Here is a 17243-nt window from a genome sequence, read left to right on the forward strand (position 1 = left end):
AAGAATGTAGGTCCAAATTCGTTTGGCCAACACATAAAACAGGACCAAAAGCCACAAGATGGTTCAAACAAAGTCAAACTTCATGGCTCATGGACAATTAATTTTGATTGCTTCAGTTCTCTTCACAGTTATTGATCAGTTCTCTTCACAGTTATTGATCATTCCTCACACTTACTATTTCAATCCATAAATGGGGCCACCAGTACCCTATAGAAGACAGTTCAAAGTTACAAAATTCATCCAATTAAATAATGAGTGATTTAGACTTAAAACAATCGGATTGTATAACAAGTTTCCTATTTTGAAGTTATTCTTAGACGCATTGAACTTAAAATATTTGTTCCTGAAGCTTGTCTGCAAGAACAATGACAAAAAAAACTTTAATTGGCAAATTATTTTATTGTTATGCATGCAAATACATTCAAGTACTGCAAACGGTTCCATCAATCATCTTTCAAACACTGAAATTCATGATACTCTATTCTAGTGTACGGCCCAAGCTTCAGTTCAGTGCTGCAGCAAACCAGGTTTTGTACACAGAATGCAACCCTTGCTATTCAGTATCACAAAACTAATCCATTACAGACCCAAATGGCCTAGCATTTGTATTCCATTCTATTCCTAAAACAAAGGGTAATGGATCACCAACAATTTGGAAGTCAAATTGAAATTAACAAATGAAATAGAATTTATTCCTTATTTGATTAACAGAGCACTTTTTTTTAAAAATTATACATTTTAAATACAAGCCAAGTAGGTGTAGTAAAAATGACCATTAAATCCATCTTATTGATGGTGCCTCCTTTATACATGACGGATGTGTACCATCTTTAATTTCATTTACAATTCAATCGAACAATAGATTTGCAAAGAAAATGTCTAATACAGACGTAAAATATTCACACTTCAGCTCCACAATTGGTTGTACAATTGACAAAACAGGCCTCTTTTCCCAACTTTTCCAGCTAAGCAATTTTTCTAAAAAACGTAGTTTTGCAGCAAGAAAACTTTTTTATAACTTCCAGGGAAAAGAATATGCAAAACGGCATAAATGCAGACAGCAAATGCTGCAAGCTAACCACAATGCTTCAAGTGGCTGTACAGTGGGCATGAGTAGTACAGATAAGAACCATGTGTGTTGTATCACAACTACAGTATAATGTACTTTTTTGCCCAGCTAAGGAACTGCATGCATTTCCATGCCTTTGATTAACCGAGGCCTTCACTGAATAGGTTAATGGGATATGTGCAGGTGACTAACTTTTTAAGTAATATTTCTTGGACCCATGCAACAATGACTGCACAGGTGTGGATTCCATTTAAGTATTTTTGAAATAAAAATTAATGCTGGTTGATCCTCAAATCCTATGTTCTCATAGTTATCGTGCATTATTAAACACCTCCAGCAGAACACAACCAAGCTTGGTTTTTCATTTTAAAAAAATGCACTTTTAAAAATCAAAAGTACAAAATCATTTGTAATAATTATTCACCCTCAAGGTACAGTAAATGTATGTTAATTGTAGTTTTGTAGCATTGAGGGTTGTGTTTTCCCTGAGGGCTGTAATCTTTTAGAAATGAAATTCAGATAACCATGGGCTTCTGTTACAACCTGGTCACATTCAAGCACAACATAACACATGAAAAGACCAACACAAATGTGGTGTGTGAAGGGGAGAAGTGATCTTTGAGGGAGCCAGTTGCTGTTGGAGAAAATTGGTCATGAAATGTTCCACTGTTAGAGGGATAAAGCAACTATTTCCAGTTTACTGATGCCCTTCAGTGGCAGAGAACAAGTATTACAGCAAGACCCAATGTGCACTTTACTGATCACAAGGTTGGGTCATTCATTTTTCATACATGAGATGAGGTCCAATATGCCTCAGGCAGCAATAACAGCGCTTTTCAACCAACCTGCTTCTAGACTTTTAAATCTATCAGTGATTGGGAGCTTGGCCTATATTTTCCATAAAACACAGAAATGCTGGATAAACTCTGGTCTTGTTGCGTCCACAGGAAGATGACATATAACCGACGTTTTGGGCCAGAGCTGTCCTTGAAAAGGACTTAGGCCCGATACGTCCTATGGACGCTGCAAGATCTGCTGAGTTCCTCCAGTATTTGAGTTTTTGCTACATTCACAGCGTCTACAGACTTTCGTGTTTCATTCTACATATTCCATAACCTTTGCTGCTTTCAGACCTTTCTGCATGAAAGCTAGAGCTAAATGTTATTTTTCACGAAAATTAGATAGATTGCTCAAATAGGCATCCAGCTGTTATAGCAACAAAGCAACCGTCATTTATAATTAACACATCCATTAAGCAATAAATCAGTAATGTGTGGAACTCTAGTGATTTCTGAATATTTGAATTACGAAAACCTTCAAGTTTCAGTTTATTGATAATGAACTGGGCAGCTAAACCAAAACTGGAAATTTTAGTTGGAAATATAACACATCACTTGAAAATATTATTTTTTTTTTACATAAAATTTACATTAAATATTGTTCCTATGCTATGTTCCTTATGTTCATGATTGCACCACTTGCTAAAGACGGTGTGTGATTTGGTTTGCTCTGAATTTATATTGTTAACAGTAGCTTTGGTTGAAAATTAAATTACTGCATTGGAGGCAAGTTTGTAAAATGTTTGTAGTTGTTTTAGATTGCTTACTATTAGCCATCATGCCAGCATCCAGCTTTTAAAATGTTTGCATGTCCAGACATGTGGAGGAAAACAATAGAAATAAAGACTGATACTTCAGACTAAAATAGGTGCATGGATCCCAATATCTAAGCTTCAGTATAGAATACAGAGTATGGAGGTCCACAAAAAAATCTTCATGGACAATATCACTCCTTCATTACAAATCCTATTATAAATAGGAAGATTTCATGGTGCTGCCTAATGGAATTATAAACATCACGCAGCCATCGGTTTCATCTCACTGTGCAAATAACCTCCAGAAAAAAGTCAACCCTCAGGGAAGTGCACAAAACTCTGACAGTTAGTTGGGGTACTGTGTAGCATTTTAACAACTTAAATGACCAATAACATGATCTTGCAGAAGTTGTTTCCCAGCAGAACACCTCCTTTGCAGCTACCTGGTGAAAATCATGCTTGGTTTAAAATATCCCAGTACGATTTTCAGAACAATGAACTTCACAGAAGTCATCAAACAACACAAAACCTCAAAATGTAAAATCAAAACAGTAGGTCAACAGAAAAAGAAGCTAGAGGGCACTGTTAAATTAGGCCAAGAGCAAACCTGCAGAACTCACACAAAAGCTTAAAAAGTATGGGATCAGTAACACACACTTTCATTTGCAATGGTTTGGTTCAAAACACACATTTAAAAATTATGAGCAGAGAATAGAAAATAAACAATGGTTAAAAAGCCAAGATTAAACTTCTAATCATATTTTCTGAACAAATGCTCTTAATACTCCCTCTATAAAGTTAAATAGAATTTAAAACAAGGCCAATTTAACTTTTCAAAGAACTGGAACACAATTTGTTTTGCAATTAGATTATTTACCGATGAAGGAGAGCCTGAGAGCTTTTCTGTTTTGTTTTTCAGTTTCTCAGAAGTGTGTGCAAAATAAAGTTACAAAGTTAAAACAAACATAATGCCCTTAACTTCTGAAACCTCACAGCTGCAGATTTTTGTAAACAATTTTAAAATGCTCCACTGTCAGTGCCCAGTTGTTTGTTCTATCAGTCCCCCAGAATCCAGTGAACATGGTATGGCAAAGATAAATTATGCTCAACTTGAAACAAAATAACATGATTAACATAGATAGCATCAAATTTTAAAAATGCCTTTTTCTGGCATTTACTTTTGATCAAATTAAAAATGTTTGTTTCAACTGGATTTTGTGAGGCATGACTTTGGATTGTTCAAATTTATTACAGTATTTTTTCGACTCTTGTAGCAAGATGTATTGATCCAACGTGAAGCAAGTATACAAATTATAAGTTCTTAGGCTAGATAGGGCAGACAGGAGACCAGTACAACTGGCTTATCATTCAGTGCAAACACCACACAATGCACGAGTTCCAAAATACAGTTTGCACCCTGATCTATACACATTAAACATAGTGACAAAGAAAATATTTCTGATCTATGCCAAAATCATTATTGAATTTATGGAGAGATACCTTATAGCACAATTTTACATTGGTAATCATGACTTATTACAGTGAATAGCAGTATCTGAGTGGTAATTATTGACAAATTCAATCACCAATACCTCTTCAATGTTAAGGAAGGAAGCAGGAACTAATGATCAGGGAACCATTTGCTATTTTGTCTTTGCTGTGCTTTTGGGTAAAAGGCAGAAATAGTGATTTCACCTCCTACTCTTCAGTATTTTCATCTGGTCACTTGTGCTACTTACAATCTGTTCAAGAATAGTGATACAGAATGTTGAGATTTCCAATGCTACTAATCCTAGCTGATAGCTGACTGAAAGCTTTACATAGTGAGCATCAAGAAATCTTTTTTAAAGTGTAAAAAAAACAGAATTTTACTTTTGTTGAAAGAGAACAAAAAGATGAAAGCATTCTGGCATTAAAGCACAATGCAGATGCATATAAATTTGAATTGTAAATTAAACATGCTGGAAATACAGCACTCAGATCAGTTGGTATCAGTGAAGAGAGTATGGAGATCACTCAGTTATCCAAAATTTTAACATTTTCTCTCTCTCCATAGATGCTCTCTGATCTTATTTCCAGATGTAGCTGTTTATTTGCTACATTAACCAGTGTGCAGCTGATGGTCAATCTAACAGCAGATCTTCAGCTTCATCCTAAGGCACAACTCGACTATTCTGATAATGTGACAATAACACATTGTCTCCCCAATTGTTAACATATGTGTTACAAAAATTACCCACACACCTAGCTGGAGATACATTTCTCGCGTCTATCTTTTGCAGCTCATGGAATTTGTTGGAAACTATATTTTGAAACTCTAATTATGCATTTAAAAAAGGTGAAAAGTTCCTCCTTCCACCATTTAACAAGTTTCTTATAAAAGTGCAACAATGCCATGAAACTAAATCTTACAATAACAGCTCAAAAATACAGTTTTCCAAGCCATTACCTGCTTACAATTTTGTGTGAATTGTACACAAAAATATACAAATGAAATAGAAGAAGAGGTAAAAGTCATTGGTTAGTTTTCACCAGGTGTGTTGCTGCAATGCCCTGCTGGTCAACAACAGAGTTGTTTACCTTCCACATTAGCCATTGCGAAGAATGACTAGATTAATGCACTGGCTCACACCAGACACATAAAAGGCTACTTTAAAGCATCAAGTAGAGTGACGTCCAAATTCCAAGGTTCATTGGAATTTAAACTAGTGTCTGACCATAGTTAATTTTACTGTCAAAATGTTAATGCAAGAGGGCTGTTGTAGTATCAAAAAAGTCCACAGGAGTTTGATGCCCTCACATTATTCTTTAAAAAAAATTACATAATACAATAAAGCACACAAATGTGTTCTATATATTATGTAGAAAGCAAAATTAATTGCTTTTGGGTGTTGGTGCAAAGACTGATTCAGCTCCCATTGATTAGAGCCTCGCTATTATTCGCCACATTCATATCTTCATCTTCTGACAGCTTGACGGCAGATGTTTTCAAGGTCAAATTATTGATGCTGAAGGAAGTAGTCACAGTTGGGATGAAGTCAACCGAGGCTGTGATGGGCTGGTTGAAGCCAGATGTCATAGACATCATTTTCTGTTCCTCCCTATTAACAGAGGCAAAAAAAAAAGCTAGTTAAAATAAACTGGATGCTGAACTTGGAAAGAGCACTCAAAATAGGACCAAGAACAGGCCACTAAGTCCTTCAACTCTGCCCTGCCATTCATCTCCTCTTCTATACCAGTTCCCCATAATCCTCAATTTTTTCTTTCAAATGTAATATATCTATTACATGTTTAAACATTATTCAAATTTAAATTTGATAAATATTTAACATATTTGAATTTTTTTTTAAAAAGCCAGAGACATTGTGCTTAGATCACTTTTGTGGCTAAACAAGCCAAGATGTGACCTAGCTTTTCCAGCACGTTCTGTGGGTGGGACTTAACCTATCCTCAACTCTACCTCCATGAGTACAATTTGATTTGAATGTCAATGGAGCAGGGTCTCATTGCCGAGGTGCTGGTTGTCTTGAGGTGATGAGAAAGAATGCTGATTTAGTTTGTAGATCAGTAGAAAGCTGAAACTATTCAATGATGCAACATTATTATTGTTGCATACTTTTCTAAACATTTGCAGACTTCTCCAATTGCATCTCTAGATCAGTAAGATTTGGAAATCCAAAATATCAATGTAATAAGGAAACAAAACTGTTTAGACAAACAGTGGCATAATTTTGAATAATTCTTACTTGATTGCGATCTGTTCTGCAATCCTGCAGCCCTGTTTCTCCTGCCCTTTACGTTGGTACTTATGATGGCCATTTTCGGACATAACGTCATTGGTCAGATCACCTTGAGATCCAATAACCAGAACATCCTACATGAACAAACAGGAACAATAATGTTTAAATCTGGCAGCAATTTCTAGCTATACAACATACAAAATAATATCTACAGTAAGCAAATATAATAAAATATCAATTTCATGATATTTTACTTCCAACATTCACTAAACTTGCAGGTATATCCTTTGGAGAACAAAACACACAAGTGTTTGTTGTGTCCACCAACAGAGGCTTTAAGCAGTACTCAAATGTTAAGTGACCAAAAGTCCCAAACAATTTAAAGCAGCCATTCTCAATGGGGTCCAAACCCCCTCCCACTCTCTCTCCCCACCCCCCCCCCCAAAAAAAACCCGAGGCAACAGCCTTTGGGTTACATACAAGTAAAAGCCTCATTTTTTTTCACCTCGTAACAAATATTTTTTATGTGGTCATTAGGAGATAAGTGTGGAAGAAACCAAAATTTAATTGCTTCACAGGGAAACAAAGTTCTGGGGTGGGGGTATAGCTGATAAAAGATTGAGAATGGCCAATTTAAAGCACAATTTAAACACACGTTACTATGATTAGTTCCTACACCATGTTCTGCAGGATTTTGATCAGTTTGCAATTAATTCCTGTACACATTCTCTTACATCTGAGCTGTCAAACTTTAAAGCCCAAAATTCCTGCATCTCTGGTTAAGAAGGATCCAAGAGCAAAAATTGTTGATCAAATCACAAACAAAGCTTGTTCTTTCCAACAGAACTTTGCTATTAATATTCAAATATATACTGAATTTGAAACATAAGCTTGTGCTTGATCCTGTTCAAAATAGAAAATGTCAGGATTAGCATGCAAACAATATGCAAAGAGGGAATTCAGGCAATTCCTCTGCTTTCTCTGAAGTTGTTAATGAAGTTATTCCATTTGCATCACATAGCAATAGGGAACACAAAAGTAGCATTTTGTTGGTTTCTGTCAAAATATTTACTCTGCTTCAAGAAAACCTGCTGAGAACTATTTATTTCACTAAAAGAGTGCTATCAACAAGACCTAAACAAAGGACATCTACTAAATATATCCATTACCATTCAGTGCAAAACTTTGCTGTATTTTTCATCATTGTGAGTTTTGACAATTTTTTCCAGACACTGTAAATCTTAAGTCAAATTGTAAACAATAATTATGTACTCTATCTAAAATACAATTAATGCTGGATGTACCTTGCTTACAGAGTTCAAATGTTTTCTCTTGCTGTACTGTTATTTCATTTGGATTTATAGATTATGATAACATTATATATACAGCAAACATGATCAAAATTTAATTTCCTTTGGATTACTATTTTACCTAAAGATTAAACAAAATTCAAACCTCACTTTTAGCTGTAGAATAGTTAACAGCCCCTAATAGTGAAGACTGTGGATTAGAGTCTCATTTCCTGCATTTAAGCATGCACTTGCATTTGACATATTTGTGCAGTTTCAAAGGGGCACAGGTATACAGGGTGATGAAGGAATTAAGTATGGGAATAGGGATGCCACATTATGATTGTAGAAGATGCTGACGAGACTGCACTTTAGTTCTGAAAGATGTCATTAAGCTGGAAAGGGCGCAGAAAAGATTCATGAGAATATTACCTGGACAGGTTGGCTTGAATTACAAGGAGAGACTGGATGGGCTGGGACTTGGAGCATAGGAGGCCAAGGGATAATCATAGAGGTTTATAAAATCACAAGGGCTTAGACTAGATAAATAGCAATTTTTCCCTTAGATTAGGGGAATCTAAAACCAGAGGACACAGGTTTAAAGTGAGAGGGGAAATATTTTTTTAAAAAAGGGACCTGTGGAGCAACTTTTTCCACCAAAGAGGGTGGTGGATATATAGAATGAACTGCCAGAGGAAGCATTAGAGATGGATATATCTGTACAGTTTAAAGACACAGAGATAGGTACCAAATTCAGGTAAATAGGACTAGATTGGGTAGATGACCGGAAGTACATGAGGAAATGCAGAATCTCAAATCTGGAGCTAGAAGCAAGCTGCTGGAGGACCTCAACAGGTTTGACAGTATCAATGGGAAAAAAGTCATAATTTTGGGCTGGAATCTTCAAGTCTTGATGTAGGGCTCCGACTCAAAACATCCACAATTCTTTTTCTCCCACTGATGCTGCTCAACCTTCTGAGGTCCTCCAGTAGATTTGTTTTTGTTTAGATAGATGACTTGGTGGCAATCAAAAGGTTGGGGTGAAAGGTCTACTTCTGCACTGTAAAAATTACAACTTTGAGCATTTTCTCCATTTCCATAAAAAGGTTTGAGGAAGAGGGAAAGGGCAGGTGTTTACCTGGTGGGCTGGCTGATACCTTGTTCCTTTGACAGATATAACTAAAAGATTCTCTTGCTGTTTATTGTGGGGGGAGGAGGGGAGAGAAGGGGGAGCAAGAAATCCTTGTGTAATTGACAGCTAAATCAATTACACCAGAAGTACTTCACTGGCTGCAAGACATTTTGTAACATCAAGAGGTAATGTATACACAATCACTCAGAGCCATACCTCTATTCCTTCATCTTGATCAGCATCAGTATCCAAAGCAGAAAGCTCCAATTCTATATCTTGATCATCTGCAGAAACCTCAGTAAATTCTCTCTGTTAATAAGCAAAGAAGTTCATGATTGTCAATTCCCTTATTGGTACCAGAAAAACAATGTACTTAAGTACAGTAAGGAGTAAAACATACTCCTAAAACAAGGAGTAAAAGAGAATAATAAGTATTGCAAATTAACCTGCAGTTAGAGCTTGTACATATAATGCAACAGCATATTTAGCCATTAAAAACTAGTAGATAGGTGCAAACATTCAAAACATGGCACTCCATGGATCCCCCTTTGCTCAAGGTCATTAAAATTAAAAAAAGGGGAAAGAATATTTGCTTCTAGAGTTTCTGAGACCTGGTCAGATCATATCTGGGTTTTGTTCCGAGCATCACTAACCATGAAAGATTCAAAAAGTTTTGAAATGGGTGCAATACAGTGTCAAATGACTAAAGCAAGCTGCATAAACTTAGAGTACCATGTAAGTCAGCACCTACTCTAAAAGTAGGCGATGGTACTAGAGTGCAGAAGGAAATTCACAAGGATTCCAGCATCCAAGTATGAAAGTAGGTTCGTAGGGAGGAACTTAGATCTTTAGGAATGTCAGAATACTTCCTTACCTGCTGCAGCTCAATACTTAATTGATCTCCACCATTAGGATGTTGCCTAGGGGCAGATATGTCCATTAATCTGTCCCTGCAAGATTAAATACTGAATGTTAACCAATGTCTTCGATAATACTATGCAGCTACTTAATGCACCATATACTGGAGCGACTATAGATTCTAGAGCACAATATACAAACCAACATAATGTTCTGGGGTGACAAAATTAACAAAGAAATGTGCAAATACCCCAAGATCTTATTAACATCAGAGTTCTCACACAACTCCTCCCAAAGTTGGCTGGAATTATGGAAACGGTGCTCTGCCCAATATCCTGATGAACCATTTCAAGGAAACCTTAAATGTTATAAAAATATTGAAAACATTCCTTCGTATTACTGAATTTGAGTCTTCACTGAAGCTTAGCATTAACGAGTCAAATTATAGTGAGTGAATCAATTAATTTTTCAAATTGTACAAAATATTTAATAATGGGAAGTTAAAAAAAGCCAAATTTAAAAAAATATTCTCCTGCCGAGTTATTGAGAGGAGCAGATTCACATGTATAGTTCTGCACTACTCAACATGTTCATTTGTGAAAATGACAGTAATGCATGGGGAAGTCACTATGAACATTTCAAAGAATTGATGTTAATGTTGCGTAGTCAATATCAAATGCATTTTTCCACTTAAGAACACTCCTGTATGCAACAAAGCACTGGTTCTCCAACGCGTGGGCAAATCAAATCTACCCATCCAATAAAAATGGAATTTGGCAACCCCAGGAATATTGACAAAAACAGTTCTTGTTTCATAATTGATTGAATAACATTTTTTGAGAAATTATGGAAAATTTTATAATGATTCATACAAATTTACCATCCGATGTGTTCCTCCATAATTTTCAAATAAGCCATCAAATTTATGTGGGTGGAAGAGAGAAAAGAGAAAAGGGAAAATCCCTAATTATTGCTTTCCAGTTTGAAACGACTGTTACTTCAGTGTTTCTTGACAAAGATGCACACCATTATTCCATCTAGTAGGCACAAAGGTAGAGCAATGACAGCATTATAAATCAACCCAAAAGCAAAAAGAATTGGGATAAGTTGTATGGAAAAAATGTTATGGAGTGTTTAGATTCTTTTGCGGCTCATAAGGGGTTTTGAAACAGGAATTTTCAAAATTCATCATTCTTTAGGGAACTAAATATTCTATTTTGCTCTTCAAAGAAGAAACTGTCATAAATGACTCCATTTCAATATATTTTTCTGGCAAAATAGTTAAAATAGCTATAACATTCACAAGTTGAAATTCAATGGAAGCAAACGAAGATACAAGAGACAAAGAATGTAGATATCATGAATGCTAACTGTATTTTAAAGCACCTGTTTAGATATTGACCCGAGGTGGAATTTGATCCATATGAAAGAGCATGGGAAGTCCAACTACTAGAATCTGCGCAACTCACATGTGGACTATAATCTGTGGAAAAGATACAGATTTTACCAACATGTATAGTATTTTTAACCAATCCTAAAATCAGTGCTTGATCTTTCAGTACATAAACCCAAAAGTGCTGGAAATTCTCAGCAGATCAGGCTGCATCTGTGAGAAGAGAAACTAAACCTCTAACAAAGGATTTTCCAACAGATGCAGCCTGCCTTCCGAGTACTTCCAATTTCTGCAGTTTGAGTTTGAATATTGCAAACAAATTTTGAGACCGATTAAACAGGAAAGATCAAACTATTGTGTTTTAAATAAATATATTGCCATAAATGCAAATTCTGACAGTTTTCTTCTTTTAAACAATTCATCTCTTTAGAGGTATAGCAACATTTATGGAACTTGTACTTAAAAGGTGCATTACATGTCTTGGAACCCCCTGAATCCTGTGTCCCTGGTGACCATACCTGCTGAAAGTGACCAGATGTAGCTCCATATTGACCATATTGAGTGCTTGAAGCTGCAGTTAGACTCATTCAGGAACATCCACTATGCTGACAGTATCAAAGACACGTGTTTTAATGAAGTGGTCACATCAAAGTACAGAAAGCGATTAACTAGGTGATCAGCAAGAAATGCAGCAGAGGTAGAAGAGAGTGCAGGGTTCATTTTCCTCAGTATTAAGTATAATACTGTTGGGGGAGGTGGTATAGCCTATCAGCAGGTTTGTGAGATAATAGCTAGCTGTGAGGCACAGCATGAGAGGATAGAGCCAAGGAGAGCTGTAGGAGACTCAATAGTTAAGGGAACAGACGAGATTCTATGATTGCGAGCAATATACCAGGAAGGTACATAATTTCCCAGATGCCAGGGTTAAGGTTGCTTCTGAGTGGCTGCAGAACATTCTCAAGGGGGAGGTGAGCAATCAGAGGTTGTTGAAAATACTGGCGACAATAACACAGGTAGAAAAAAAGATGAAGTCCTGCAGAGTGAATATTGAGAATTAGGCAAAAGGATCTGAAGATTTGTAATCTCTCTATTACTCCTGGTGCCACATGCTAGTGACAGTAGGATTAGGATATAGAGCAGATGAATGTGTCACTGAGGAGCTAGTGCAGGAGGGAGGAATTCATGTACTTAACCATTGATATCTCTTCTGGGGCAGAAGTGACCTGTACAAGGATGAATTGCATCTAATCCTAACCCAGTGGGGATATTTTCCAGAGCTAACATGGGAAGACAAACAAGTCTGGCAGGCAGTTGGGGCCTGAAGTAGTAGTTGTGTGGAAGATGAGAGGTAAAAATCTAATAGGCAGGAGGATAGGGAGTGAGGAAGGTCTGATAGGCTAAGTTGTATTTATTTAATGCAAGATCAACTTGGCACATGAATTGTGATACAATATTACAGAAACACAGTGGGGTGGGGGGTTGGTGGGGCAGGACGGGCAACCCAATAAACCAGGATACAAATACTATGGTGAGACAGAGGTGGAGGCAAGAGAGGTGCAAAAGTTGTACTTTTTATTATCGAGATCATTGCAAGAATTAGAGGAACAAATGTGTAAGAATATCACAGTTAGTTGTAGGACTAGTAGAGGCGAGTACAATTACAGAGGTTAAAAAGGCATTTGGAAAGGTTCAGAAGAATATATGCCAAATGGCCAAATGAAGGCAAACATGGCCAGCTCAGAAAGAGCCACCATGGATGAGTTGAGCTGAAGAGCCCATTTCCAATCTGTACAACTCTATCCCATTAAGTGCTGGAGACTAATTTATTAATCCATATACCAAGGGGCTCACAGTCAATTTGTTAACTTGATTAATTAACAAAACAAAGCTCAAGTCCAACAAGGACATTAAAATCCTACTGGAAAATAAGTTTTAAATAAACTTAAATTTCGGAGTTTACCATTTCAGAGAGAACCACATCTCTAACAGTTTTATTGCTTGACCACAATGTAGACTGAACAGTTAAGAAACCAGCCAAGAAATAACTGGAATCCTTTAGAAAAAAGGCTGCTGGAGGATTTCAGTGGGTCAGGAGCAGAGGAATTATTGATGTTTCAGGTCAAATACTCCACAGAATGCTGAAAATGGGTCTGGACTCAAAACGTCCATCACCCATCTACCCTCACAGATGCCATCTGAACAGATGTCCTTCTAGCAGCTTCTTTTGTTTTGCCCCAGATTGATATACCTGCAGTCTCATATTTGCAACAGGAATCCCTTTTTCTGTTTACAATCTTCAGTTGACATTTATAAAAATACACAATTTTCTCAAGCAATTAATCAAAGTCACAGATATAAGTGACACAAATCATCTTTACATTAGTTTCACATAACCTTTATCACCAAATTTGACCCAAATAGAAGTTTACAATATTTATACTGAAAATTTGTAAATATATTCAATTGCTTAAAACAATGGTATCTAATGGTATCCAATAGGATCTCTTGGTGCCTGCCACATTGACCACCGCCAGTGGGCTGATATCGCCTCAAACCGTGCGTCTTGGCGCCTCACAGTTCGGCGGGCAGCAACCTCCTTTGAAGAAGACCGCAGAGCCCACCTCACTGACAAAAGACAAAGGAGGAAAAACCCAACACCCAACCCCAACCAACCAATTTTTCCTTGCAACCGCTGCAACCGTGTCTGCCTGTCCCGCATCGGGCTTGTCAGCCACAAGCGAGCCTGCAGCTGACGTGGACATTACCCCTCTATAAATCTTCGTCCGCGAAGCCAAGCCAAAGAAGAAGAAAAAAATAGGAAACAGGACAACTAACCTGTTACACTAATAGGCTTTGTAGCACTTCCTTGGGAAGCTGTAGCCTGGACTGGGTCTGTGTTGTTATAACCTGTGCGGGCAGACCTGGAAATCGCACCCCACTTGGAGATGATCGGTCCATCTCCAAATGGAATTATGGGGTCTTCATCTTTTCCTCTTTTCTGAGGACCAAACAAATTTAGACTTCGTTTCACATTAGGGTCCTGAAACCAACCAAATATGTAAAAATTACAATGTTTGAAAAATACATTAAAAAAATATAGAAGTTAAACAACAAGGTCTTCGACAAATACAGTGCCCTCCATAATGCTCGAGATACAGCATGGTTACAGGTTTAAATTTAAACATATAGTATGTTAACAGGACCTTTCAGCCTGCTGTCCAATTACACCTAATTGACCTTCAACCCCGATATGTTTTGAAGGGTGAGAGAAAACTGGAGCCACCAGGTAAATCTCACACAGACATTGGGAGAATATACATATTCCTTACAGACAGTGCGGGATTCGAACGCTTGTCCCAATCACTAGCACTGAAACAACATTGCACTAACTGTCACATTTGTGGCCCGAAATGTGAAGTTAATAAAACATTAAACACAAGTTTTATCAGGTAAACTTCTCAGTCTTTATTTTTCCAGTTTCCTTTGTTCTCCTGCTTGTACTCTTATCTCTCTCTCATACCACGTGACTTCCGGTACATCTCATACATATTCATTATCATGACATCCCTCCTTTAATCAGAAATAAACTTTACCTTCACTTACCAATATCCCTCGGAAACATACAAACATCGTAACTAATGGTAATACTATAACTCAACTACATAAAATGTACTTCCTACAGCATTCATACATGCACTTTATGATATAAGATTAAAATACTGTCCCAAAGTTCTTATTAAAACTATAGCACAAAGTCTTCGTTTCGTTTGGGCACTTTCCGGTTTCGTTTTGGCCTGCCTGCGATATTGTCGTCGCTTCTCGGTTGTTCACTCTCAGCGTCGGAAATACTGCTCGCCACGGCTTCGGGTGTTTCTGGCGCTCTAGTCACTTCATCAGGAGTGCTGGTAACTGCCTCTGGCACATCATCAGGTCTCTCAGTTTCAGCATCTCGTATTGGCCTTTCAACCTCTTCGCTCAATGTATCTCTGGACTGGTACCTTTTTACACCTGATACATTTCTCTTATACAGGACTCCAGTCGGAGTCTTGACTGTCACCATACTGCTACTTCTGGATACGACAGTATAGGGTTGATGGTAATAAGGTGTGTCTAGCTTACCACCAGTTTCATGCCTCACTGGAACATTATCTCCTGGCATGATGTCTGAGTACTTGGCTCCACGTTTCGAATCTGTGTACAGCTTTGCTGCACCTTTCTTTTCAGTATCGTGGTCCCTCATCTCCTGGTCGTCTTGGATTTCCTTTATTTCTGGCATTTTTGTGCGGATTTTTCTCCCAAAAAATGCTTCTGCAGGTCTTTTTCCAGTGGTTGCATGAGGCGTTGCTCGATAGACAGCCACATAAGATAGCAATGCTTCTCGCCAATTTTGTCCTTCTGCGTGTGCAATCCTCAATCGTTTTTCAATGGACTGATTTTGTCTCTCTACTTCTCCATTGGCTTGCGGCCATTTCGGAGTTACTTTATGATGGTGGATACCTGTGGTCCTCATGTATTCCGCAAATGTCTCTGAAATGAATTGTGGACCATTGTCAGAGTATAATGTAACAGGTAATCCATATCTTGTGAATATCTCTGCTAACACTTGTATTGTTTTTTCAGTGGTTGTGGACTTCAACACCACGTACTCGTAGTATCTGCTGTAGTAATCTATCACTACCATAATTGATTCACTCGTCGGTAAAGGTCCTATAAAATCAACAGCTACGTCAATCCATGGTCCTGTCGGGAGTTGCATACTCCGGATCGGTTCTGGCGGATTACTCCTACTTGTGATTTGACATCCGTGACAAGTTTTAACAAATTTCTCTGCATCCTTATCACAACCTGGCCACCATACCTTGGTCCTGAGGTTTTGCTTGGTACCAACAATGCCTAGGTGTCTTTCATGCGCTAAGGATACGATCTTTGGTCTCAATCTTTGCGGTATCACCAATCTGCAACCTCTTAATACACACTGTCCGATGCAACAAAGTTCGTCTCTAATGGGAATGTAAGCCTTGTGAGTACACTTGTCCCATTGTCCACTCTGTATGCATTCTCTTACTTCCATGAGTTCTGGATCACGTTCGGATTCTCTCTCGACTTCCTTCATAGTCACAGCTTTCGGTGTCGACTGAATAGGTACGAAGCGTACAAAGCTCTCTGTTTCTGTTCCCAATTCTGACTTGGATTGTGGACCTCCATCCTTCACCAATCTGGACAGTGGATCAGCAATGTTTGTTTTCCCTGCAATGTGGATTACTTTATATTTGTAGGGTTGTAGTCTGAGTACCCATTTCTCTATTCTAGCACATGGCTTGGATCTAGGTGCATAGATCACCTCTAATGGCTTATGATCTGTGATGAGTTCAAATTCAATGCCGTATAAATATGCATGGAACCTCTCACAGGCCCATACAAGTCCGAGTGCTTCTTTCTCTGTCTGAGAGTATCTTCTTTCCACATCTGATAACGATCTGCTGGCATAGGCAATGATTCTTGGTCCTCCATCATGCATCTGGACCAACACGGCTCCTAAACCAACCGGGCTGGCATCCGCTATGACTTTGGTTGATGCCGCCGGATCGTAATATCCAAGAGTTTTTGCATCTGTCAGGCTTTGCTTCAGCGCTGTGAACGCTTTCTTCTGCTCAGATCCAAAATGAAATGGTACTCCTTTCCTGGTTAGTTTCCTTAGTGGTTCTGCCACTGTAGCGAAATTAGGAATGAACTTTGCACAAAAATTGACTAATCCCAGGAAACTCCTCACCTCTGTTGCATTCTGAGGTGCACTTGCCTCTGCAATAGCTTTCACCTTGGCCTCTGCAGGGTTTAGTCCTTCCCGTGTATGTGTGTGTCCCATGAAGTCCATTTCTGACACACCGAACTGGCACTTGTTTCCATTCACGGTAAGGCCTGCCTCCTGTAGTCTAGATAGTACACGCCGCAACCGTTTGTCATGCTCTTCCTTCGTTGGTGCATGGACTATGATGTCGTCAGAAATGTTGGCAACTCCAGGAATGCCTTGAATCACTCGATTGATTTCATACTGGTAGATCTCCAAAGCTGCATTAATTCCAAATGATAGTCTCTTGTAACGATACAATCCACAGTGAGTCACAAATGTTGTTACATCTCGGGAACCTGGATCCAGCTCTAATTGATGAT

General features: G+C 38.0%; 1 protein-coding gene across 11 annotated transcripts in view; it reads right to left on the reverse strand.

Moving 5' to 3' along the window:
• Positions 1–379: 379 nt before the first annotated feature.
• The window catches only part of rc3h2 (ring finger and CCCH-type domains 2), a 90608-nt gene continuing 73744 nt past the window's right edge, over positions 380–17243 (reverse strand). For 10 of the 11 annotated variants that reach the window (XM_069889015.1, XM_069888991.1, XM_069889024.1 and 7 more), the window contains 6 exons: positions 13911–14115; positions 11069–11165; positions 9699–9774; positions 9041–9133; positions 6410–6537; positions 380–5764 (listed from right to left, as the gene is read on the reverse strand). In XM_069889015.1, coding sequence (XP_069745116.1) covers positions 5572–5764; positions 6410–6537; positions 9041–9133; positions 9699–9774; positions 11069–11165; positions 13911–14115 — 792 coding nt within the window. In that variant the 3' untranslated portion in view covers positions 380–5571. The remainder of the gene's footprint in view (positions 5765–6409; positions 6538–9040; positions 9134–9698; positions 9775–11068; positions 11166–13910; positions 14116–17243) is intronic. The other variant, XM_069889048.1, reaches the window with a different exon arrangement.

This window comes from Narcine bancroftii, chromosome 1 (genome assembly GCF_036971445.1).
Source record: "Narcine bancroftii isolate sNarBan1 chromosome 1, sNarBan1.hap1, whole genome shotgun sequence".
Classification (NCBI taxonomy): Eukaryota; Metazoa; Chordata; class Chondrichthyes; order Torpediniformes; family Narcinidae; genus Narcine; species Narcine bancroftii.